The sequence below is a fragment of the Parus major genome, chromosome 15 (genome assembly GCF_001522545.3).
Source record: "Parus major isolate Abel chromosome 15, Parus_major1.1, whole genome shotgun sequence".
Taxonomy (NCBI): domain Eukaryota; kingdom Metazoa; phylum Chordata; class Aves; order Passeriformes; family Paridae; genus Parus; species Parus major.
In genome coordinates, this window is record NC_031784.1 from 3,698,026 (window position 1) to 3,722,004 (window position 23,979).

At 42.1% G+C, this 23,979-nt stretch overlaps 1 protein-coding gene across 4 annotated transcripts in view; it reads right to left on the reverse strand.

Annotated features, from left to right (window-relative positions):
- Positions 1 to 23,979, reverse strand: part of HECTD4 (HECT domain E3 ubiquitin protein ligase 4) — a 64,362-nt gene that overhangs the window by 32,462 nt on the left and 7,921 nt on the right. The window contains exons 2-24 of one of the 4 annotated variants that reach the window (XM_015644084.3): positions 21,951 to 22,468; positions 19,192 to 19,281; positions 18,717 to 18,847; positions 17,523 to 17,631; positions 16,713 to 16,851; positions 15,392 to 15,562; positions 14,416 to 14,608; positions 12,971 to 13,132; positions 12,762 to 12,875; positions 12,418 to 12,558; positions 11,853 to 12,085; positions 11,315 to 11,460; positions 9,423 to 9,493; positions 8,816 to 8,921; positions 8,132 to 8,252; positions 7,170 to 7,292; positions 5,870 to 5,994; positions 4,684 to 4,837; positions 4,303 to 4,403; positions 3,316 to 3,514; positions 2,311 to 2,457; positions 1,088 to 1,192; positions 276 to 439 (exon numbers count right to left, since the gene is read on the reverse strand). In XM_015644084.3, the coding sequence (XP_015499570.1) occupies positions 276 to 439; positions 1,088 to 1,192; positions 2,311 to 2,457; positions 3,316 to 3,514; positions 4,303 to 4,403; positions 4,684 to 4,837; positions 5,870 to 5,994; positions 7,170 to 7,292; positions 8,132 to 8,252; positions 8,816 to 8,921; positions 9,423 to 9,493; positions 11,315 to 11,460; positions 11,853 to 12,085; positions 12,418 to 12,558; positions 12,762 to 12,875; positions 12,971 to 13,132; positions 14,416 to 14,608; positions 15,392 to 15,562; positions 16,713 to 16,851; positions 17,523 to 17,631; positions 18,717 to 18,847; positions 19,192 to 19,281; positions 21,951 to 22,468 (3,563 nt within the window). Of the gene's footprint in view, positions 1 to 275; positions 440 to 1,087; positions 1,193 to 2,310; positions 2,458 to 3,315; positions 3,515 to 4,302; positions 4,404 to 4,683; positions 4,838 to 5,869; positions 5,995 to 7,163; positions 7,293 to 8,131; positions 8,253 to 8,815; positions 8,922 to 9,422; positions 9,494 to 11,314; positions 11,461 to 11,852; positions 12,086 to 12,417; positions 12,559 to 12,761; positions 12,876 to 12,970; positions 13,133 to 14,415; positions 14,609 to 15,391; positions 15,563 to 16,712; positions 16,852 to 17,522; positions 17,632 to 18,716; positions 18,848 to 19,191; positions 19,282 to 21,950; positions 22,469 to 23,979 lie in introns of all 4 variants that reach the window. The other 3 variants (XM_015644083.2, XM_015644085.3, XM_015644086.3) reach the window with 3 other exon arrangements.

Sequence of the window (23,979 nt, forward strand, 5' to 3'; positions counted from 1 at the left end):
ACACTTCAGTCAATGACACATTACAAAGATTAAATATTAATCATTGATTATATTAATAATCATTGATTATATTAATAATCATTGTTATTAATTATCATTATTAATAAGAAACACGACCTGCTATTTTTGAATATTCCCTCAATTATAGGCAACACGAACTGCAGAACAAACTACAAGAAAAATTATCCAAACATCACCTTAAAGCACAAGATTTGAGCACAAGTTACTTCCCTTCAGGAAAAAACCTACTCAGACCAAAATGGACTTTTATCTACCTTTGTAAGAGTTTAGATCTTAAGAGCTCTTGACAGGTTTCTTCATCTTTGGTAATTTCTGGCCCGTTGTACAAGATCCTCAGCATGGAACAGGCCAGCACAGAGAGGCCCAGGGCCAGGTCAACCAGGAATGGCAAACCTCCTGACACATCCTCTGAGGATTCCTGCAGCAGGAACAGGGAGAAGTTCAACCAAGCAATCCACCAGGAAGTCCTTTCCAATAGATTCAAGCTAGGAGATTTTATATAAAATCTTTGGAATGTAAGATATAGCTCGATACCAATCTTAACTCTCACACAAAAATGCTTAACAATTAACAGCAACTTGTAAGAACAACTCAAGACAAGATGTAAGGGATTTAAACATTATTTTCCTGAACCAAGAAGGAACAGGTGGAGTTATTTTTGGTTCAGTCACCCCAATTTGTAGTGGGATTCAAAGACTCCCTGTGTTTGACCCCAGAATCCCTCCCCTCTCTTCTTTGCAGGCTGGAATCTTTATTTCCTCAGGATATCTCTGATTTTCAGGTTATTACAAAGAAACCCTGACCCACAAGCAGCAAGGGATGCTGGAATGGCTCCAGGAGATAAATAAGACACATCTGATAACAACTATCTCCATGAATCCCTGAGTGCCAGCCCATCCACAGGGATCCCTGCATCCCAAACTCAGGTTTCTTTTCTTTGCCAACACCTGATTTGTCTCACTGCCCAAACCATTTCAAATGCACATTTCCATGGATGTGGAATGTGTGGCAGGCAGGAGGCAGTGGAAGCTGAAGCTCTCCCCTGGGAATTCTCCCCCTGGAATACCTGTGCTCGGACAGTGCAGGCAAAGCCCCACATGGCTTTGTCAGGAGTGTTGTGCTCCCGCCCACTCCGCATTTCAAAGGAGAACGTGACTGTGTCTCCTTCCACCTTCAAATATCCACGGCAGGAAGGGGGGGAAAAGAAAGAAAAGATATTTAATAATTGAGGCAAATAAATAGGATTTTCACACAAGTGGTTATTTTATAGATGGATGCTTTTAATGAGAGTCATCTGGGGGTTGTTTTTATCCCAAATGAGATATTATGATTTAAGATTTTCTACTTTTTTAGTTAACTAGTGAAAAGTTAAGTTTTGCTGCTGGCTGACCACAGTTAAACAAAAAGAACAACCATAGCTGTAAAATCAAAAGCAGAAATTATCAGCGTGTTACTTAGCCTTGATTTTCACTGTTTGTCTGCAAGAAACCAGGCAATAATTAACAATTCTCTTCCTGAAGGACAAGCTCTTCAATTAGAAGAATGACAACAAATTAATCAAGGAGCTTGCTAAAAGAACAGTATCAAAATCAATGTGTGAAAAAGAAACCATATTCCCTTAATTGTGAACAATGGAGTTCTTGTCTGAAATTGCTTTCCAGTTTATTATCTCTTGATTTCTTTTTACAATGTGGGGTTTTTTTTAATGTAAATAAGCCCAGTTTTAGTGTGGGACAATGTAGAGGCACAAATATATATTAAACAAAAATAAAATCACACTGCAGAGAGTGAGGGGACACACTGCCAAAGCATTGAAATGCTAAGGTTTCAAGAAGTTTGAGAAATTCTTCTTAGCTTTACTGCCAAAAGCACCCAATGAAATTTTAAAATCCAACAGAAATGGTTGGAATTTATTTGTTACATTTGCTACTTGATATATTTGGGGGTTATTATCCAAAAAATTGATATTAAGAGAGTCTGCATAGAACTTCTCCTAGGAGTGTGTACTTAGGAGAAGAGCAGTGCCACTGGAGACTCCAGGACTCAAAACATCTCCATCAGGAATTCCAGGAAGACACAAAACAAACTCCAAGGGAAGCATCACACGGAACACAGAGCCGAGTTTAAAGCTCTCCCCCAAGGACACAACAGCTCCCTGAGCAGGGATCTCATCATGGATAAGTGTACATTTAAAAGCTTGGAATGCATAGCTGTGAGGGTAAAATGGGCTGGGCATGGTTTCCAAAGGGAATTTTCTATGGGAAAGAGTGGTGGATGGGAATACTGTACCTTCACTAAGTCCTTGGGCCACCCCGTTCCTAAGACACTACGGCTGCCATATCCCAGTGTATTGCCTCCATACTCAGCAACCTTCCTACTGTTTGTGCTAGGACCAGCATAGATCACCAACTTCAAAACATAAAATACACTGTTAGACTGTAAGAGAAAAACAAGAAAACCTAATAATAATAATAATACTTAGCACTTCCACCGCGCTTTCGACTCTCGAAGCGCTCCATGCACATGAACCAATCCTCACAGGCTCTGTGAGGGCAGCAGGGTTAAGTATTATTATCCCCATTTTACAGATGGGGAAACTGAGGCACGCAGGGGCTTCGAGGGGCTTTGTCCCTGCTCACACAGCAGGGCTGGGAGCAGAGAGCAGGAGCAACCCTGACTCAGAGCAAACTCCTTCCCTGGGAAGTGAGGGGCTGCTCCCAGCAAAGCCAAAGTTTTGTCAGTGACTTTGGTGGGAGCAGAATTTTTTTGGGGGAGTTTAATCAGTCATGGGTGACATTAATATTGAATTAATATTGAATTCTCATTAGTTATTTATGAGCAACAGGACTTGCTCTATGCCAAAGAATAAACAGCAGCACAAGCAGCTCCATGATAATACAAAGTGGGTAAGTGCTATTGGTTGTTTTCTCAAAATTAAAGTATTTGTTATTATTAATCCAGGTAAACAAGCTCTTTATCATCAGGGAAAAAGGAACCTCTCCAGCTCTGCCCAGTTTAGACCAACTGTGCTGATCAAAGGAAGCAGCTGGATTAAAATTGGGAAATAAGGAAAACTGAACATGAGTAAAAATGAGGAAAGAAACTTGGACAGACTGAGCCAGTCTGAAATTATTTAAAAAACCAGAAACAGAACTTCTGAGGGGAAAAACCAACCCAAACCACCCCTCAACCTCCCAACCCCTGGAGCCTCCCACACTTGTCCCATAGCAGAACTCCCACTTTTTTTTGAGGGAATTCCCTCATTGCAGTGGTGCTGAGCTGGCCCTTGCTTACCTTATCATAATCATACTGGGAGGAGCATCTGTTGTCAAATCTAAGATACAAACAGCGGGCTCCTGGAATGTGGACAGTTTCCTTAAATTTATAGTTATCCCTGACGGGATGCACTGTCTCCACAGTCTTCCCAGCAGCCCAGGGAGCAGGGATCTTCAAACCAGTCAGGAATCCTGGCTCTTCCTTCTCCTCCAGCATCCTGAAATTAGAGTGAGGAATTGGGCCTAAAATGCATCTCAGAGATTTCTGTCATTCAGACATTAAGATATAAGTTACTTAAAAATCACCTCTCAGTACTGACACACAAGGAACTCCTGGCTCTAGGCATGACTGTATTGAAGGAATTCATGTATTACATATATTATTATAATTATATATATTATTATCATTATTCATACTTTTCATATACTTTTAGTCACAAAAATCCCATTATCACAAATTCTACAGCATCCCAAATTCTCCAATGCTGCAAATAAGCGTTTTTGTTTGATTTTAGATGTTTGTTTCTGTTCCTAAGCAGGAGCTGGAAGACTTTGAGCTGAGACACAGCATTTAAATGCAGGAGTTAAAAATGTTATTTCTCTGTAAATTAAACCATTTAATAGCTTTGCAATGGTTTTAATTCTGTATCTCATGCTGCCAGAGCAATTTACATTTTCTCTTGATGGTCCTTCTTAGCCTAATTTATTGTGAGAGGAACATTTAGGATTAATTTCTAATGCTTGAAGTGAGGAAAAAAACCAAAACAAACCATATTCTGTGTAAACAACCTGAATATAGAGAATAAAAATTACATACAGAACAAAATTTGGAACTAATTGCCTTTTGCAAAAGCTTATATAAAACTGAGACAGCCTTAGAAATCATTCCAGCACACCTTTAAAAATTAATTCACATAAAAACTGCTGCTTTATTCCACAGCAATACTCAAATAGAAATTATAGTTCAGTTTATCCCATGAAAAGACCCAAATGTAAAGAAAATCACCTCTCATCAGGTAACTGCTTCCCTTTCTGCTCTGGAGCACAACTGGGGGAACTGTTCAGTTCTGAGAAAACTGGAGACTGGGTTTTAAGCAGCAGTGCAGTCTGTGGCCCAAAATACACAGTGTTAGGGACATGCAAACTGTAAAGCATTTTAAGAGCTCATTATTGAAATAATTAACAATCCTACTGCTGTTATTGACAATAAAGCATCACTGAGTAGCTCCTGGAGCAGTCAAATTTAACAGTCAGCATCAGCAGCTTTGGCAGCTGTTGAGGAACTCTGAACTCTGGTGTGTGGATGAGTCCCTGGAGGAAGCTGAGCAGCGTTTTGGAGGCTGCAGGCCCCAGGTTTGACACCCCAGGGGTGGCACAGAGCCCGTACCTGGCTGGTGTAAAGGACCAGCTGCACCAGCTGAGGCATCAGGGCATCAGCCATGGTCAGGGTCTGCAGGTTTGGGTGCATCAGGGATGTCAGCAGCACAGGCAGCAGGTGGCCAAGCATGGTGGCCTTTGTGATCTGCTCCAGGCCTTTCAACCTGGAAAGAGAGCCAAAGTTACACAGGAAAACTCTTTTCATAGAGCAACACTTCTGCTTTTAGTCACTTCTGTTTCATCTTGGAACAGCAATTCAAAATTCAGCAGAGAATGTTTGTGTTATGTTAACAAAATCCCCAAAACAATCTCAAAACCACTACAATTTCTCCCAAGTGTCAGTGACCTTGAATTGCTGACAACTCTCACTGAACAATCTGAGAGCAGAGACAGTAAATCAACAGTTTAATAATTACTCAGAGAAGGATAAGCTCCCCTGGGCACAGGATGAAAGTCCCCATCAAACACAAATGCACCAGTGTGGATATCAGCTCCCAGCACATGGAGCTCAAAGGACTTGAAAAGGATCTGCAGCTACAAAAATATGTTTGAACACGAGCTCATATGAAAATATCACCCAGGAATTGTGTGTTGTCAATAAACACAACTAATCTTGCAGGCACAGAGAAGCAGAAAGTGAAACCTGGAACACAGCTGGGACAGGGAGTTGATTGTTTGAGGAGAGAAAAGTTCACAGCTTTTCTTTCCACCCCATTCCCAAGGTGTATTTTTAAGAGGAGGGGAGACAGGGAAGGGCAGGTGATGGAATATGCAGGGTATCAAAACAGCAGCCAGGGATTGTCATGCATAAACATCTAATCCAGCTACTAGGGATGTAAGAATCAGGAATTTAAAAATAACCTGCTTGTTCTAGCTTACAGTAGTATTCCCAGCTAATTACAGTTTATTTCCAGGTATCCTACTCATAAATACCATTACAACTGACTAAAACCTTCCCAATTTGAGGTTCCTACAGAAATATCAACCTACAGATGATCAAAACTGACACAGAGAGTGATTCTAAATTCTCCTCCAGCTGAGTGCTAAACAATTGCTACAGGAAGAAACAGCTCCTGTGCATTCAAAGCTCAAATATAAAGTGATAAAGAATAATTAGTGCTAACTGTGCTTGTACAATAAGCCACATAGAGCAGCTGTTCCCTGTTTCCAAATTTGGATCCTCCCACTTGTCTTACCTTTGCTCCCTGTCAGAAATGTCACTGTTAATTAGTGCTGTAGTGACTTGTTGCAGCATTTCTAAGACTTCATCACATCCTGTCAGAATTTGTGTGGCAAGAGACAAAATGCTGGTCTTGAGTTCCTAAGTGAGAAAAAAAAAAAAAAAGTTACAGAATACTTAAATTCTTAGAGAATCCCCCCCAAAAAAGGACAAGAGAACAAAAAGATGGATTTCCAAATGAAAAGAATGATTATGTGACCTGGCAGGCCTGCAGCAGGAGATTCATCCAAGACTTAAATTTGATTAATGTTAAGCCCCAAAGTGCTGGGAGAAACTAGGTGCATGTTTTACAGGATGCACATCCAGTTTCTAGAGGGAAGGAAGCCCCAAGTCCAGCACAGGAGAGAGCTGAGAGCCAGCCAAGGGACAGGACTGGTGACACAATGTCCTAGCAGGGATGAGGAGCACTGCAGAGAGAGAAACTGAACAATGAACACGGCGTGAATAGTGAAACAAGAAAAATACTCCAATGTTTAGCATTTACTCAATGAGCCTGAACAAATCACTTCCAACTGCAACAGCTCACAAACACACACAGCCTCACAAACACTCACAGCCTCAAAGAGCAGCAGAGAGAACCAGCTCAACAAAATACCAGAAATTCAGAAATCAATTCCATTAGGGAAGAATTATTACCAAAACCTGGGCAAACCTGGGAGTTGGATGAAGCAGTGTGAAATGCAGCATTTTAATAAACTTCTACCACCCAAAGCCTGTCCTCTAACAGCTTCCTTGCCACAAATTTTATTCTCTGTATTTCAGACAACTGATGGAGGTGGTTCTACACAAACTTAGTTCATTTAAACTGCATAAAAGCAGAAGCCAGCTAAGGCAAATAAAAAAACCCTTTTCTATTTATTTAAAAATATTTTTTTCAAGGACCACCTGAGTGATTTGGAGAAGAAAAAGTGTCTGGGGTAATGTGTCCAGGAAAGGAAATTCCCGTGCCAGCAATCCTACTAGCACATATTAATTAAAATCTATTTCAAATCTCATTATACATGTATTTATAAAAGGAAGTGTCTGCTTGCCCTGAAAATAGGGAATGCAAGCTGGAATCCTGAATTAAATCAGTAACTAAATCAGAATAACTTCAGATTTTGCTCTGGACTGTTTTTCCCTGTTCCCCAGCTATTTAACTCTATCAAAAGAAGAAGAACCATCAGCAAACAGCACATACACTGCAGGACCAAGATGTCACAGGCACACTGACTGGAGAGAGCCATACTAGAATAAAACTTGGTGTTTACCTGTACCTTCAATGTCTCTCCCTGCAAGGAGCTGTCACTGTCATCATTGTCATCAGGTTTAATCAAAATAGTGTTACTGAGGAGGTGGTTCTGCACAGCCATCAGGTACCGCAAGCACGAGGACGCAGCCTTGAACACAAATAAGTAAAACTTTGCATTATCCAAACCCTTCACCAACCCTGAGTCAGGCAAGCCTCACACTTGGAAGTTGGAGAGAGGAAAAAAATGTTGAGGAAGAAGAAAAGAAAGAGCAAAAAGATAATTTTGTATATTCAAGAAAAGAAATAGTTTGCAAAATTTTGAATTTTCTGAAACAACTCACAAAAATATAAAGAGGCAGCATAACTTTGTTCAGGTTTGGAACATTATAGCAATATTCAAAAACTCTAAGAATTAATTAATTCTGAAAAATTGTGCCACCAGAGAGATAAATGTAATTCACAGTCCTGAAGGTGATGGTTCCATGCCACTCCTGTTTCCCCACAGGCCAGGAGATCCAGCCCCTCCCAGTGATTTTATGGAAGCTGAACCTCCCTTTCTCAGAGAGCTGATCCTGCTGGAAACACCTGCCCATAGTTTTACCACCAAATGTCAGCTTTAACTCATTTCTGTCACTGGTAACTCTTTCAGCCTGGATGAACCACAATACACAACTGCATGTTTGATTCTTTTAAGCTGCTGTAATGATTCGAATATTGAGATCATAAACTTTGTTCAAACTGAACAGTAACCAGAGCAACTTGAAAATAAATCCATGTAAAAAACAGTTCCAGCATTACTGAATGATTTCCTTTGTTGTGAGAAATTATTTTTTTCTTCCCTGCACAGCACAAAGACAATTCTTCTCCTGGATTTGTTAAGACACAACTATAAAAGTTTCACCTCCTTGTACTCAGTGAAGAGGATGGATCCAAGGAAGAAAAGAAGCCAAAAGCAGAAATACTTTTATCAAAACACATTCTACTTACAGGCACAGTTGAAAGAAGCCTTTGAAAGTCATCTTTAGATACAGTTTGGCACTTGGTGATTAAGACACAAGATTCTCGGACAACAATCTTGAGGATGTAGTGCAAGAGTTCATCATTGAGTCTTCAGGAGAGGCAAGAAAGGTGGAAAATGTTAATCATTAATTATTGTGCATTTTGTACAGCTCACTCTGCAAGCTGGATCCCAAATTATGGGAAACCTAAACAAGGATCAAACTTCAATTTCAGACACAAAAAACCCCAAGGCTGAAATGTTTAACAAGGACAACAGATTTCCAGGGGTTTGCTGCACTGAGCTGATATAAATCTGTGATTTCTTATGGCTCCAATAAAAGACTCCTCCCAACTTGAACAGGCAATTTTACTGCTGGAAAGTCACCCATGATATGCAGAGAAATGCTATAAAATCATATTTATTAAATTCTCATTCAAATTTACCATGAACATGGCAGGGGACAGAGAATTCCAAACCCAGTCTGGGTACAGAAACATCCAAATTTTGCCCTAAAATATCAAATCTCTCCCTCACCCTAATGAAATCTTCCCCCAGAGACACAAACATTCAGGTCACACCACAGGAACACACCAAGCAGTTCCAGCAGAAGTTCCTGGAAGCTCACTTCAATCAAATAACAGAGAAATACCCTATAAACAGAGGCTTTTTACCTATAATGTTCATCTTCTTCACTTCCAAATCTATTGTTCTGCAGCTGCTCAGCTAAATTGGTCAGGATAACATCCCGGAGCTGGGAGAGGCCACTGTTCCTCTCTCCTGAAAGGGAAATAAAAACCTTTTGCAAAGCAGTGTTTTACAGATAGATTTTATTTCCCCAATACCTCATTTAACACAGGCTACAGCTCAGGAATGGCTGCATTCCCAGGGTGACCAGACTGGAAGCACTTTCCCTGCCCATGGCACTGTTGCAAATTCCCAGCACTGAGCACCAACATGATCCTGTGAAGTAACAAATTACTGAGCATCAGCTGCTTCCAAAGCCAGATTCCCATTTCCTGGTCAACTCGAGGACATTATTCCCCCTTCACTGAGGTCTAACATCACCCCTGATTACTGGGCACTTGCAAATACTCCTTTTCTCCACCTGACCTACCCCTTTTGGAAGTTGAAGCATTCCATAATTTCATAGAAAAGCATGGGATTTAAAGCAGAGTAGTGCCCAATATCCCAAATCGTTCTCCCTCTAAGCTTCAGATGTACTTTGATTTTTTGTTCTCAGAAAAACCCCACTCTCACCTGGTAATAAGACATTCTCACCTTCAGTTAAGACCAATTTCAATAAATTATTGATTTCTGCTTCTCCAGGATACAGGATATTTAAACCAGAGCTAAGGAAAAAATAAAACCATGCATTACTTGATAGATTCAGAAGTGAACAAAACCATTTCAGTGGACATGTGACAAATGGCACCACAGACTCAGCATCTGATGGAACATTTACAGTGTCTTTGTAAAGGCTTAGAAGAGCATCCTCCAGATTTTAACAATCAATATTAGGGCATAAACAGCTGTTTTCTCCAGGAATTTCTTGTAATCAATTATATTTTATTATTTAGGTCCCAAAGCTTCTCCAAGAGGTATTTGCTTCCCTCTGGAAAACTCCTCATTCATCACTGGCACACAGGGCAGCACAATCAGTTTGTTAAGAAACAGAGATGTCAGGAAAAATGGTGATGGCTCAGGGAAAAACTCCAAAAACTCTGGTGATGGGGTAAGAGCTGAGGCTTCTCTGTGCCAACAACAGTGGAAAATACAAATACAATAATCAAGGAATCACTACTGCTATAGTTTTGTACTTTTTGGAGACCTGCTCTACTTAGTTTAAGCTACACAGAATATTCTGGAAGGAGCATTTCAGGAACACCCCAGCTCTGCAGAAACATTCCAGGTGGAGACTTTTTCCCTCTAACTTGTGATGAACTCTGTCTTTTCTATGTGAATTCCCCCATCAGATCACAATCACTTCAAAGGAGCACTTCAAGCCTGTGTGAAGTGCTGAAATCATTATGCAACTTTGCCATTTCCTTTCCCTTTTCTTTTTCAGTAACAGAAAAGAAAACTGGGATGTTTTTCAGCTTCACAGTGACAGCAGAGATTACTGCAGCTTCCTTCCCTTTGGCTCATGCTGATCTACTCTGATAGAAACCTCAGGAAAAGTTATCACACGCTGCCAGCTCCCTTTGAGGGTTCCACTGGCACCAGAATCCCCCAAGGAGAGAACAGGAGAAGGAAACATCACCCAGCGCCCATCCTGGAGCTGTTTAACCAGGCACTGGAACACACAGGTATTTACAAAGTATCCATGCAGGTGACAGGAGACACTTGTCCCTGTCAGAAAGTACAACCCTGAAAATGCCAGGTAATCCTCCTGAGCCAAACTATTCCTCACTCAGAGTTGCACAGAGCCACAGAAATTCAGAATGTCGTGATTCACACCATGAAAATGCAGGTTGATCTTCAAAAGATTTTCTTCTCAACCTCTGGAGCACTTCCCACTGGAAAATGCAGGTTCTGTTTGTCCTTGGCACGCTGGAGCCAGCATTCCTTGGCCCTGAGGTTTCAGTAATCTCCTTTTCAGGAGATACAACCACACTGGTTCTTTTCCCCCTCTTGGGCCTTCAGTCTCAGAGCATTGCTCAAGTATTATTAACCCCTCCAGTATTATTAACCCCTCCAGTATTATTAACCCCTCCAGTATTATTAATTTTTGCTTCTCCTGATGCTCCTTTTGTTCAGGAGAATTCCAGTGTAACCACCCAAAACACTGAGGTAAGAGCTGCCAACACCAGCTTTGCCCTTTCCTGAACACCACATCAGCTAAATAAGGAACTCATTCAAGGAAATGTTGCTTGAATTTAGCAATTATAATAAACATTTTAAAAAAAATCCTTAGGAAAGCAAGTAAAAGCAAAGTAAATTTAAAGTAAGAAAGTAATTACTACCTGTATTTTATCAAGACAAATAGATTGTATTTCTCTCCTTCCACAGACACAAACTGTAATAATTTTATCATTTTATATCTTAAAATCCATACATTTTCTCAGATTAATGTAAAATTAAACTGAATACAATGTGAATGTTCATCTGTCACTCCATTTCCAAGAAACTAAAATCCAAGTTAAGTTGAGCTTGATAAAATGGATATTCACCTAATAGCCAGACAAACTTCCTTCTGGATTTCAGAGCAGATCTGATCCCTTGGGGCCATCAGTAATTGCCACAGTAACAGCCCAGACCTTCTGACAATGTCTCTGTTCCTTTCAGTTTGGGGGCTGAAGAAAAATTTAAAAACCACCTAAAAAAAATTAAACATGACAATATTAATATTAAAAATATAAACATTACTTATGTGAACTTGTTTTCTGCTGTCAGTTTCTCAAACTATTTGTGTGGGTCCAGAAATCTGAGAGTCAGAATCTGATTTTGAATCAAAGAATGGACAGGGGGGATACAAAGAAAGAAGAAATTAACCTCTTTATTTTAATCTGCAAAGGTAGGTATTATATTTAAATTAGGGTTCTTACATGAATATATAAAATATTGCAAAGCCACTGCTAAATCAACCTCCATTACATGGATTCTAATGGAGAAAAAATTAAATAAAAAGACAACCAGTGGTTGCCTGTACTCCAAACTAAGTTTTTCATTTTTCTATGTGAATTTTGAAGTCCATTTAAGGTTCTGTACCTGGAAGACAACGAGGATGCAGCGGATGATGCAGGTGTCTCCATTGACCATGGCCTTTTCCATAATGTCACAGATGCTGCTCAGGTGATGGGCTTCAATGGGATGCTGCTTGCCCAGAAAATTGCTGATGGGGAGGTTGTTGCTGGCTGCCAGGAGGTTGAGTTGGTGGATGCACATGGCACCAACATGGTGCAGTAACTGGTTAATGACCTCGTTTGTGGTTGTTGCATCCCCTGCAAGGAGAGGAGTTCAAATGCTGTCTATAAACACGGATTGGATCATTGGCCTTTGCTTCTAAAAGGCAATAAATTGACTTCAGAGCATGAAAGGATTACCCAAAACACCTTTTTATGTGCTGAAGGCAGCAAGAATCTGGAATCTTCCACACATCTCACTCTGTACTCTTCCCTCTCAAATCAAAGCTAAACCATGACCAATATTTACAACTCTTTTCAGGAGTTAACTCAGCTTTTAACAGCAAAGCGGTTTCTGTCTGTTTATTCTCTGCCACTGCTCTGTTTCACTTCCCTTTTGCACAAAGTGCTGACTTGTGGGTTCCCCTCACCTTTGGGCTCTGCGATGACGTGACTCACTCCCAGCCTCTGGCACACACAGTGGAATGCCTGGTTCCCAGGATTGCACCACTGATCAATGTAATCATTGGAGCACGTCCAGATCATGTTATTCATTGTATCGTAACAGGCACCTGAGAGAAGGAAAATATTTCACACATCAATTGAGTAGAAAACCAGACTAAAGCATCTTTATGGGCATCATAAATCCAAACTATTTGCTCTAAAAGTTTATAAAATTTCACCGTGGACACGCAACCCCCACTGCACAGCTGCTGACTGCAAATTCAAACCCAGATGGATGTTTTAGGATCTGAGGGACTGCTATATTCCTTACCAAGCCCTGGCACCAGAGCCCCCCGTCCGAGCGAGCTGCCCGCAGCATCGATGAGATCCGCCCTGCTGGTGAACTGCCCGTCCGAGATGTTGAACACCAGGCTGGAGGCAAGAACTACACAGAAACACAGCTCCAATCAATTCCTGAGAAGTTTATTGCATTCCAGACAGACAAGGGCTCCCAACCTGCCACAAATGGCTCTGACTTACTTTTTAAGGAGGACAGAGCGCTGGTGCCCCCGAAGAGCGAGCGCGTGGCCGAGCTGCCCGAGCCCCCCGGGGGCGGCACCAGCATCACCAGGTACGTCCCACAGGTGTAGATTGGGGTCTTCCTCAGCATCTTCAGGGGCAGCCCACAGCTCGTGTTGGCAGCTGCAATGGGCACCAGAGAAAGGTCACAAACTGCACTCTGCAGAACACAGCAGAGCTCTGCTCAGGGCTTCAAGGGAACTGGGAGAAGCTCTGTTAAGGAGTTTTGACAGAATTCCAGAATGGTTTGGGTTGGAAGTGATCGTCGAGGTCATCCCAGTCCAACCTTGCACACAGGGACCAGGCTGCTCAGAATTCCATGAACGTGGCCTTGAGCATTTCCAGGGATGGGGTAGCCATGACTTCTCTGTGACCTCCCAACCTCACACATTCAGCATCAATCCCCACAAGGTTACAAAGAGTTTTCCATGGGTTATTCAACTAAAGAAAACTTCAAATGAAAATAAATCTAAAAATTAGGTATGACCAAAGCTATTAAGAAAGGTGTGGTGCTAATTACATTGAAAGCACTTGGAGCCAAATGATCCCTCAGACACAGAGATCACTTGAGATTCACTATGCATTAAGTTCTCCTGCTCCTCATGAAACGTAGACAGCCCAAATGATCATCTTCCTGCACCAGCTGATCAACACTTTTTGAGTGCTGACTCAAGAATTAGCCAAGAATAGCCACTTACTCTCCTTTTCCTATAGCAGTTGAGTTGTTAAATGGCAAAACACAACCTTTAAAATAGCTCTCTGAGCTAACTCCTTGCCAAACTCCCTGGAAGCAGAGCCATTTAATGTATAATTTATTTTTATGGAAACACTCTCAATTGTTTCAAATTGAAGAAAGAAAACTCATGTACTTCTGAAGGAGGAAGAGAAATAATTCAAGATAAACTGAAAAAAATCTTCAGATAAATCTAACAAAGCTTCAGATCATCCTGAAATTTGTCAGTGAAGTTCTTTCAAAATTCCATCATTAACTTGGGTTGTTTCCATAAAAGAACACCCAAACATTGTACAGATAACCTTGAAAAAGCACAAAATCACCTATGATTTGTAATATTCCAGTGACTGGCGAAGCAGTAATTCCATTTTCTTAACCTGCAGGCCATTTTTACACACCAATTAGAAGCCCAGTTGAGCTGCCAGCAGAGAAATGCAACTCTCAGATTCCCCAAACTAGTTCAAAAATTAAATTGGAAAAGGGTGCTTCCCATTTCCACACCTAACACAATCCTAATTTAGCAAAGGAATCAGCATTAAGCAAATACTGTGCAAATTTGGGGAAAAAAGACAAAAATCACAAACTGATTTTTTTAAAACCTGTCCTAGAAGGTCAGTAATAAGCAGGATGGATGCTGTGTGTGCTAGGAAATGAGAAGTGAAGCGATGCTGACCTGCCTGGTCCTCCTTGAGGGTGTTGGAGATGGTGGAGCCGGTGAGAGCAGCGAGGGTGGCCGAGGGGGAGGCGCGGTACCGGGACAGGCGGCTCAGCAGCATCTCATTGATGCTCTTGGCAGATTCCCCCTCTTTCCTCATCAGGATAATTCTTTCCTGCAGAGGATTTGCTATACAAATGCCATTTTCTACCTAGTAAAATGGGAGGAAAAATACTTTAGATGTTGGACTCCACAGGTGAGAGATCACCCGAATTGTATTGGGTAGGAATATGAAGTGAAACTTTGCTGACAGAAGCTCTTGCAAAAATAAAGTTCTGAAAGCAAGACAGGAGTATCTTTTTGTTTGTGACTTCATGGTTCAATAGAATAATTTAACAGATGACATCTAATATCTCTGAGATATTTCACAGGATATCTTCTATTTATGTCTGTTCTCAAAGACAGAACTGCTCGTCATAAACCTGAGTTTGTTTAGGAAACTCTGCTTAAAAATACATAATCCTCTTGTATTTTCTTAGTGGTGTTTCACTTGAAATCATTTAGCTCTGAACCATTTTCCAGGCAAAAAGTGTGAGCAATGGTTTCTTCAGACCATGATGTTCAGGGGATGTTTTACTGCAGAATGCATCTCTTAATGAAGATGTGATTTAGAGCGTTAGGGATTTTCCATGAGTTGTACTACTACAGCCTCCCAATTCCAGCTCCACCATCCCACTCCATCCTCCTCTGCTGAGCAGAAATACAGACATAAAAAACACATTTTATGCTACAAGAGAATTCATATTGCTAAATATAATAATCCTCTGGACATGGAATTGCATAGTTCACCTTCTGTTCTGCTCAGTTATTTCACATAAATCCATTCAGATCACGCCCATAAATATCCAAACCTAATATGTCAATTAGAAAATGCTGATATTTAAACTGGGTCATGCTACTGACATCAGGCATAGAAAACACAGGATTTGCTTACTATAATTTCAAAAATATCCATAAAGACAGAGTGGCCTTTGGGAGTTTTTTCGTTGAGGCTTGCAGGAGACCAAATCCAGTAGAAAAAGGTGCCATCTGAAGAAAGATGCACGGTGGTCATAGTGCTGCCAACTGGGAAGTGATTTACTGGCATTGGGATTATCTGACATACCTATGAGACAGAAAACATCTTAACAGGTCTGACTTTGCAGTTTGGCCTTGCAAGTATGAACAGTATGAAAAATAAATAGAGATCAAATGCAGTTAGAGCAGAAGAGGCTTAATATTGGACTTAGTAGTAGCATTACATTGATTTATTACCAACAGCTATTCTGTGATATTTGCCAAATATCCAAACCAGCTCATAGATCTCAAATTTATCCTATCTAAAAATAAAAGGATCATCTCCTCTCTAATGATGGAGAACAAACCCACAGTACCACAAGGAAAATACACATCCTATTGAGTCACCTACTTCTGCAACTTCTCTCAAACACTGCTTGAAACTTGAGAAGAAAAGGGGAATCTAAACGTTCTCTGTGTCAGGAAACACACTGGACATAAATGTGCATATCCATCCTTAAAACCACAGCAGGAAAAACCCCAAACTAAACAAACTACCTCAGTTTTACAAAGGGCAACAGTTGTTTATCTACAAATCACAACCAGATCTGAAAGCAGCACCTGAATTTTGGGACAGGGGAAGAACAAAGAGCTGTTCAGGAAGAACACATTATTGATTTAAATCGAAGTCCATTTTGCTGTTGTTTGATTGCTTTAAGATGTGACCACACTGGAATCATGGAATATCCTGAGTGGGAAGGGACCCTCAGGGATCATTATCGAACTCTGGCCCTGCACAGACACCCCAACAATCCCACCTTGTGCATCCCTGGGAGCGGTGTCCTAACATTCCTGGAGCTCTGGCAGCCTTGACCATTCCCTGGGGAGCCTGGGCAGTGCCAGCACCCTCTGGGAGAAGAACCTTTCCCTGATACCCAACCTAACCCTGTCCTGAGACAGCTCCAGCCGTTCCCTGGGTCCTGTCCCAGGATTGGGGTGGTCTCCCCTCAGTCTCCTCTAGGATGAACAAGCTCTATACAGAACAGTGTAACTATGAATAAAAACATATATTTATATGTAAGACACACTGAAACAGTAACATCTCTACCATAACTCACACACTCACCACACAGTCACTTCAAGGCAGGGTTAGAAAAACACAGCTTGACAAAATAAGAAGGATAAAAGTAATTAAAGCTAAAATGTGTGTGATTCATTCAGCCTGTTTTGTTCCTGTCCCATAACCCTGTCCCCTTTACCTGCAGGGTATGTTGATCCACGAGCTGGAACAGGTAGTGAGGTTTGCTATCAAAGGACACGGGCCGATGGAGGAGTTTGCCATTGCCAAAAGCCACCCAGCCCGTCTCCAGCTCCTCGTTCCGGCAGTACACAAATCCCCTGGAAAAAACCCACCAGGATGTTCAAACTCCTTCAACCCTGCCCTGATTCTTTGGGGTTTTTTTTCCAGTAACAACTCACAACCACAGCACTGAACTTTGACTGAACTTAAATTCAAGTCAACAATTTTTGTTGTGAAAGGCTTTAAGTGTAAAAAGCCTCGTGGTTTTCAAGCAATGAAGAAGCAAGGAGGTACAGTGAGTCACAGCTGCACTAATTACTTAATGAATGACATAATTAGCAAACAAACACTCACAAACTCAGCTATAAATAAAATGTCACAGAACTGGTCTGTAGTATATCCCTCTCAGCAAAGAATCAACTTACTAGACATTAAAAAACAAAATCTAATCTAAAATTCTGCTACTGTGGAGGTTGAACTAATGGCCTCCACAGGTCCCTCCTAACCTCAACTTGTTAATTTTAGACCAAACACACTCAAGAAGAATTTCAGATGAGAAGCCCAACACATTAAAATAGCATTTAATGAAAATTCACAATATTATGGAATCACAGACTGGTTTGGGTTGGGAGAGACCTTAGAGATCATCTCCCTCCAACCTCCACATCCTCCAGTCTTGCTACTCCCAACACTGGGGAGAGGCTTCCCCAAACAGGAACTTTGTGGTTCCAGCAGCTCTGCTCTCAGCCAGCACTGAAGTGTCCCTTACCTCAGGGTTCCATGCAGACCTGATCCCAGCTTGCTGATTCCCCTGCCCACGGAATTGGTCGTGTACAGGTAGAGCCCGTCGGCTGCAAGGCACCGGCCCAGGTCTGCATCTGGAGCAGGAGCAAGGACAGCAGAGAGCACCCCTGTAACATTCCAGCTGGGAATTCTCCCTGGGGGTTACACCCCATGGAAAGCAGCACGTGCTCATGGCCCTTTTCTAATACTGAATTTATTACTGGGTGCTCTAGGAGCTGCTGTAACACAGGCACAGCCCAGGAGACACAGGGGTTTCTTCACATCTCCTTCAAGCCTCAGATGTGCTCAGATGGCCTCAGTGTGAGAGGGAAGAAGAATCTAATATTGAGCATTGATCTCATTTCTGCCCAACTCTGTGATTCTCCTAAAGCTGCTCAGACCCTCCCACCTCTGAACACTTCAATTAAGACAAAATGTATTTGAAACACAGAGCAGTAATTAATAATAATCATGATGGGACACAAGTCCAGTCAATCAATTGAAGTTCACAGGATCTGGACACTCAGCTTGGGAAGGAAAACTCCACTCACTCTCTTGCCTAAACACCTAAAAGGAGGTGTCTCCAATAAATCTGCAGGTAGCCTAAAATAACAACTCAGATTTTTGATTTCCTATGGATTGCATTATATGTCATCATCAAAGCTTGAACATTTCTAAAACCATGTGAACTCTTATTTATTACAAAAATAGTAAACAAACAAAGCAGTAAAAACAGAATGAATTCAGGAAAAGAAATACAAAAGAAACCATTAGTAAAAGAATTTCAGAATCATCTGGGTAGAAACAATAGCAGAGTAGGGAAGAGTGGGGGAAAAAAAACCCACTGAATTTGTACTTCTAAAAATAAACTTGCTGTGCCACTGATAGCTGGCTATTGAACACAGGGATAGTGCACAGGGCAGTGATTATGCTCTAACGAGGGGATAATATCCAAACTCTGTCTGACCCCTCTGAAAAATTCCCACTGGAGTCAGGAAGGGTCACTGGATCAACTGCTTTGGACTCTTTCCCACAACCTGACAGTTTAAACCAGCAGCTGCTCTTCAGGAGCATTTTTTGAGCCCCAACTCTAAAGTTTTACATTCATCTTTAAACAATTATCAGCACTTAAAGCACCCTGTCCTCCTCTGCTGATAGTGACAGGGATGAAATAATTCACCTTTGTTCTCACTGCTGGCACCAGTGTTGGCATCAGGGGCAGGTAACATGTCCTCAAAGCCCCAGGACACGATGTGCTTCCCTCCAAGCAGGCAGGAGGGGGATCCAGGGCCTCCCTCCAAAAGCAACAACCTTTAAGCAGAAAATAAAACAAAATTTCATAAAGAAAAGCAGTAGGAAAAAATAGCTAAATTAAAACTTAAGACAAAGATGTATTTAAAGTAATTACTCTGTCAGAGTTCATAAGCCACTTAAATGAATCATCAATATTTAATGAAAAAAATAAAAACACCCAAAACCCAATCAATGCTTTTAGATTTGATTTTCTAATGTCTCCTGCACATGACTAAATCTCCATCTTCCCTAAAGCTTTCAATAACTCTAAAGCCTTTTAATCACTTCTAAATACACTCCTCCCTACATGCACTTAACACATTTTCAGAGCAGCTGGAAAAGTTGATAAAAGTTCTACAAACCTGTAGAGAACATCAGCCACAGGCAGGGACCCCAGCTCAGTCTGTTTCTGTAATAGATGCACTGTATGAACAAAGGTTTTCAGCGACCCTCTAAAAGGACAAGAAAAACATGAATTAAAGATGTCTATTGAAGCCAGACTGAACATACACAACAGCAGCCATGGAAAACACCCAGAACCACAACAAGAGAGCAGCCACAACAAGGCATCAGCTTCTTTTCTGACTGGCATCTCTTTCCTGGAGGATGTTCATTCTTTGGGGATGAAGGGGAAGGAGGAAGAGAGTGGGACAGACAGACAGAATGCTGAGGAACCTCTGGCCTAAATTCCACCACCTTTTTTTGGAAGAGGCTGAAGTCCCAGTGGGGAGGGAGAGCAGCAGCCATGGGCTGGGTCATCAACAACAGGCTCATAAAGGCAATCCAGGCACGTGATAAAACACCTCAACACTGCTCCTGAGGCAGCTCTTTCAGGATTTCTTGTAGCTGATTAATCACATTTAGATGTGCAACCCGTGGATCTTCCTGGCTGAGCCCAAGTGTGAGCAAGGGCTCTTGCACTCCCACCTGGAGATGCCTTTCCTAACTCCAGTAGGAAAGACCAGACTCATCCATTTCTTATCAAGATTCTGATTATTTTTCACAGAATCTGGAATATCCCGAGTTGGAAGGGATCACAAGGATCATCATCCAGCTCCTGGCCTTGCACAGACACCCCAACAACCCCAGCCCGGGGAAGAACCTTTCCCTGATATTGGATATACCTAAACACCCCTGACACAGCTCCAGCTGTTCCCTGGGTGCTGTTCCTGCTCCCAGAGATCAGGGCTGCCCCTCCTGAGGAAGTTGTGCACTGGGATCAGGTCTCCCCTCACAACCCCAGATTTGACAGAACCAGATGTCTTTAAAAATGTGTATTTTACAATTTCTGTTTTAAAGGTCAGGGCCATTTTCTGGAAGATGTGGTAGCTTTATTTCCAGGCATTACAGCCCACCTAAGGAGGAGAATTTGGCTGTGTCTTAGGTCAGTTACGAGCTGCTTCCTTCACAAACAGGAGTGAAGAAGAGTGAGATCCTTGCCCTGCACTCTGATGAATCCAACCTTTTGCTGTCACATGTGGTCAGCCAGCTCCCAAAATTTCCTCCTCCACACCCCAATCCTTGTTTTCCCCAGTGACATCTTCAGCTCTTTGCTTTCACTGATAAACCTCAGCCTGGAGAAAATTGACACCAAACACATTAAAGCACCTCAATTAATTATTTAAAGCAATATTTACCCTGTTCGGTTTTTTTTAGCAATAAGAAGCACCCAAGATTGCAATTAGGAATGTCAATAATAGTCTCATTTTCAAGGTTTTTTCTTCAACACATGACTTGGATATTTAAAGGAAAAGTGTGAGGCTTTCAGAGGTGAACAAAGCACAATGGGATATTTCAACTCTCTAAGCAATGCAAGGCAGACTTGCAAAGAAAATAAAAGATCAACCTGAAGTTCAAAAGCTCTACTTGAAATTTAGCTCAGCTGCAACAGAACATCCCATATTTCCTGCAAATTGACATCTGGGAAAAAAAAGAAATGAGATTGTGTTTATCAAATCCAATTTCTCTGAGCTACGTTCAAGTACATTGCCTTTCAGATAAGGCAGTTGTCAGGACAGAATAATTTGCCACATACCATAAATTTCTCATTGACTTCATTAAAACAAGTGCACTAGAAATTAAGTAGGTTTCATTTGAATAAACCTTTTCCTAAAGCAAATCATGCCATATCCTGGGAACTCCAACATTTTAAATCCGAGTTAAACTTCACAGACAAGGCTGTGACCTGGAGAAACATTCAGGCCAACATTTCCAAAAGGCTCCTTGTGATTTTAAAGCAACATTCATGGGGCTTTGCAGAGGTTTTATATTTCCACCCCCCTCTCCCCAACCCCCATTCCCTAAAAAAAAAGAAGTTTTTGATTAAAAGAAATTATGACCTATTCATCCTCAATCCTCTGATGCCAAACCCATGCAGGACAAAGGGTATTTTAACCTTCAATGGTTGAACTCTTCACTGGCAACAAAATGAAAAAATACCTCCAGACATTTGAGAGACAGCACTGAAACCAAATCTGAAAGGAATTGCCAGAAACTGGGCAGTTCCACCTTCCCCAGCCAAAGAAAGGTGCACAAAAGGGAAAAGGAGACAACTTTTCTCCCTGATAAACACATTTGGAACCATTCCTAGAGCAGCTCGCTGCAGTAGAAGCAGCAATATGCACACGAGGCATTGCTAACCCAGATCCTTCTGCTTTTGCATATGCTAAACACAAGCAAAAATTAAATGCTTAGCAGTTTCACCCTTTCCAACCCAATATTTAAATATCAGAAAGAGAAAGGCTGGGGCAAGCTAAAAATAAGTATCACCAGTGCAGTCATTTTTGATTTGTTTCAATGGAAAGAGAATGAACACCAACCCCAGCATTGCCCAGGGGTGCTGGAGTCACCATCCTGGAAGGGCTCAAAAACCGTGGATGTGGAATTTGGGGATATGGTTAATGGTGAATCACGGCTGGACTTTCCCAAAATTCCTTAATTCTCTTTCTTTTACCAGTCAACTTTCGTATACTTGTGACCCCTTGAGAACATCTGGTTGGGATTTCACCTTATGCCAAACCTCAAGAACCTCAGTTTAACCCTTGAATTTAAGCATCCCAGGCTGTTACATCCAACCTTAACAATCCCACCATTCTCTGTTATTTCAGCACAGCTCCCTTACCTCGCACAAGCCAAGGCAACCAGGGCAGCAGCAGCATTTTCCTTCTGCTTGTAAGGGATGTGCTGGCCGGAGGGCGCCGTGTCCTCCAGCCAGGAGCAGAGCAGGGACTCGATGCCGTTGAGGCAGTCGGCCGGTTCCTTGGTGAGGCTCAGGGGCTGGCAGTCCCGAAGGCAATTCAGCAGCACCTCAGCAGTGATGTTACACAGGGAAGGGTCTGTTCTGCTCTGCGACTGGATCAGCGGGAACACCAGCAGCAGCCCCATGCGGGAGGTGAAGGGAGCCTGCTCGGGCTGCTGTAACAACCCCTGGCGCTTGAGCAGGGCCAGGGCCTCCTCATCCCCGGAGCTCTCACGGTCGTGCTGCTCCTCCAGGGCCAGCTGGCGCTGGGCGTTCCAGAGCCCGCGCAGGGCGTTGAGCCGGTACTCCAGGAGCCGCGCGTACGCGTTGCTCTGGTTCCCGCACACCGAGCGCAAGCGCTCCGCCAGCTCCGTCGGGTTCTTGGTCTCGAAGGTCAGGATCTGGGAACGGAAAAGTGGGTGTTTGTAGAGGAAAAGAAAAAAATCCCGTATGGCTGCGGTGCGATTTTTAGATCAGCTGTTCTCTACAGCAGATGGAGGGATATTATTTTTAATTTCTGGGAATGAATAAAGCTACGCCCAGGGCCAAAGAACGGGTGAGGGGTGTCGTGTCCATCTCAGGATGAGGAGTCATGGCCACAAACTAAAACACATGGAATCCCATGAACTCCTATCCATGGAGGATGGCAAAGGCCTGGGACAGCTGCCCAGGAAGGGTGTGGGGTTTCCCTGTGTCACCTGCTCCAGGTGACCCTGCCTGGGCAGGGGTTTGGACTGGGGGATCTCCAGAGATCCCTTCCCACCCCTCTGCTGTGGAATTCTGTGAGCCTGTTATTGCTGACTCAGCATCCTCACCAAACCCAGGTTTGGGAGTTAACAACAACAATAACACAGATCGTAAAGAAAAATAAACATACAAAAGAGTAGCTTGGAAAATAAACACTCCCATCCTCTGGAGCTTTTTTCTGTAATCGAGGCAATTTTGCTAAAAACTTCAAAAGAACTGTGAGGTTAGAGAGTCCCAGGGGTTTAGAGCCCTTCTATAAAACTAACAGGTCACTAATATTGTGTAATAAGAACATGCTTGTTCTAGTTTTGGAGCTCTTCAAATAAACAAACAAACCAACCAACCAACCAACCAGTTCTCTCCAATTCACCAAGCCAAGAGTTCTGTTACACTCTCTCTCCCCTGCTTTCTTCCCTCTTAAATTTTATTATCTTGCACTTGGCTATAGCTACACCTTTCTCAAAATACTTCAAGTTGCTGCTGTAGTTAAAAACCCTAAAAGTCTCCTCCTCATCATTTCAGACAGAAGAAAGAGGCTTTTTTGGCACTTCTAAATAAAACTGGAGACCAAGTTGGAACAACAGAAAACAAGTAAAGCATGACACAAAAATGTATTTATGGTTTAGTACCCAACCTGGGACTGGAAAAACTCAGTTTTAAGTAATTTACAGACAACTTTTCTCCTTCCAGCAAACAACAGTGGAGATCAGCAAAGTCACTTAAGCTGTGCCAATCTCAAGGAAAGCCATGAGCCAAGCATTTTCTGATACTTTGGATCCAGTGTCCAAAGGGATTTGGTGTCCAAAGGGCTTCTGGCCCCGTTCCAAAGTGCCTCGTTTGCCCTCAAACACAATCTTTGGTCCATCTTTATGCTGTAAAACTGTCCTTCTCTCATTTAATAAATAAATATAAATGTGGGAAGGAGAACTTGAGAGACAAAGCTGCCAAGGGGAATGGCATCCAGGGTTGTTTGCTTTGTGGGGTTTTTTAACTGCAGGCAGCAGTCAGAGATCATGAAATAAATGTTTCTGGCTAATTGCAGACTCCTGAACAGCTTGTTAAAATGCTGCAGGACAAATCACATCTGCCAGTGCCACACAGCCCCTGACTAAAGGCAAACAGCTCTTCACTAGGACATTCGTCACTACAGCCAGGAAAAGTTCAC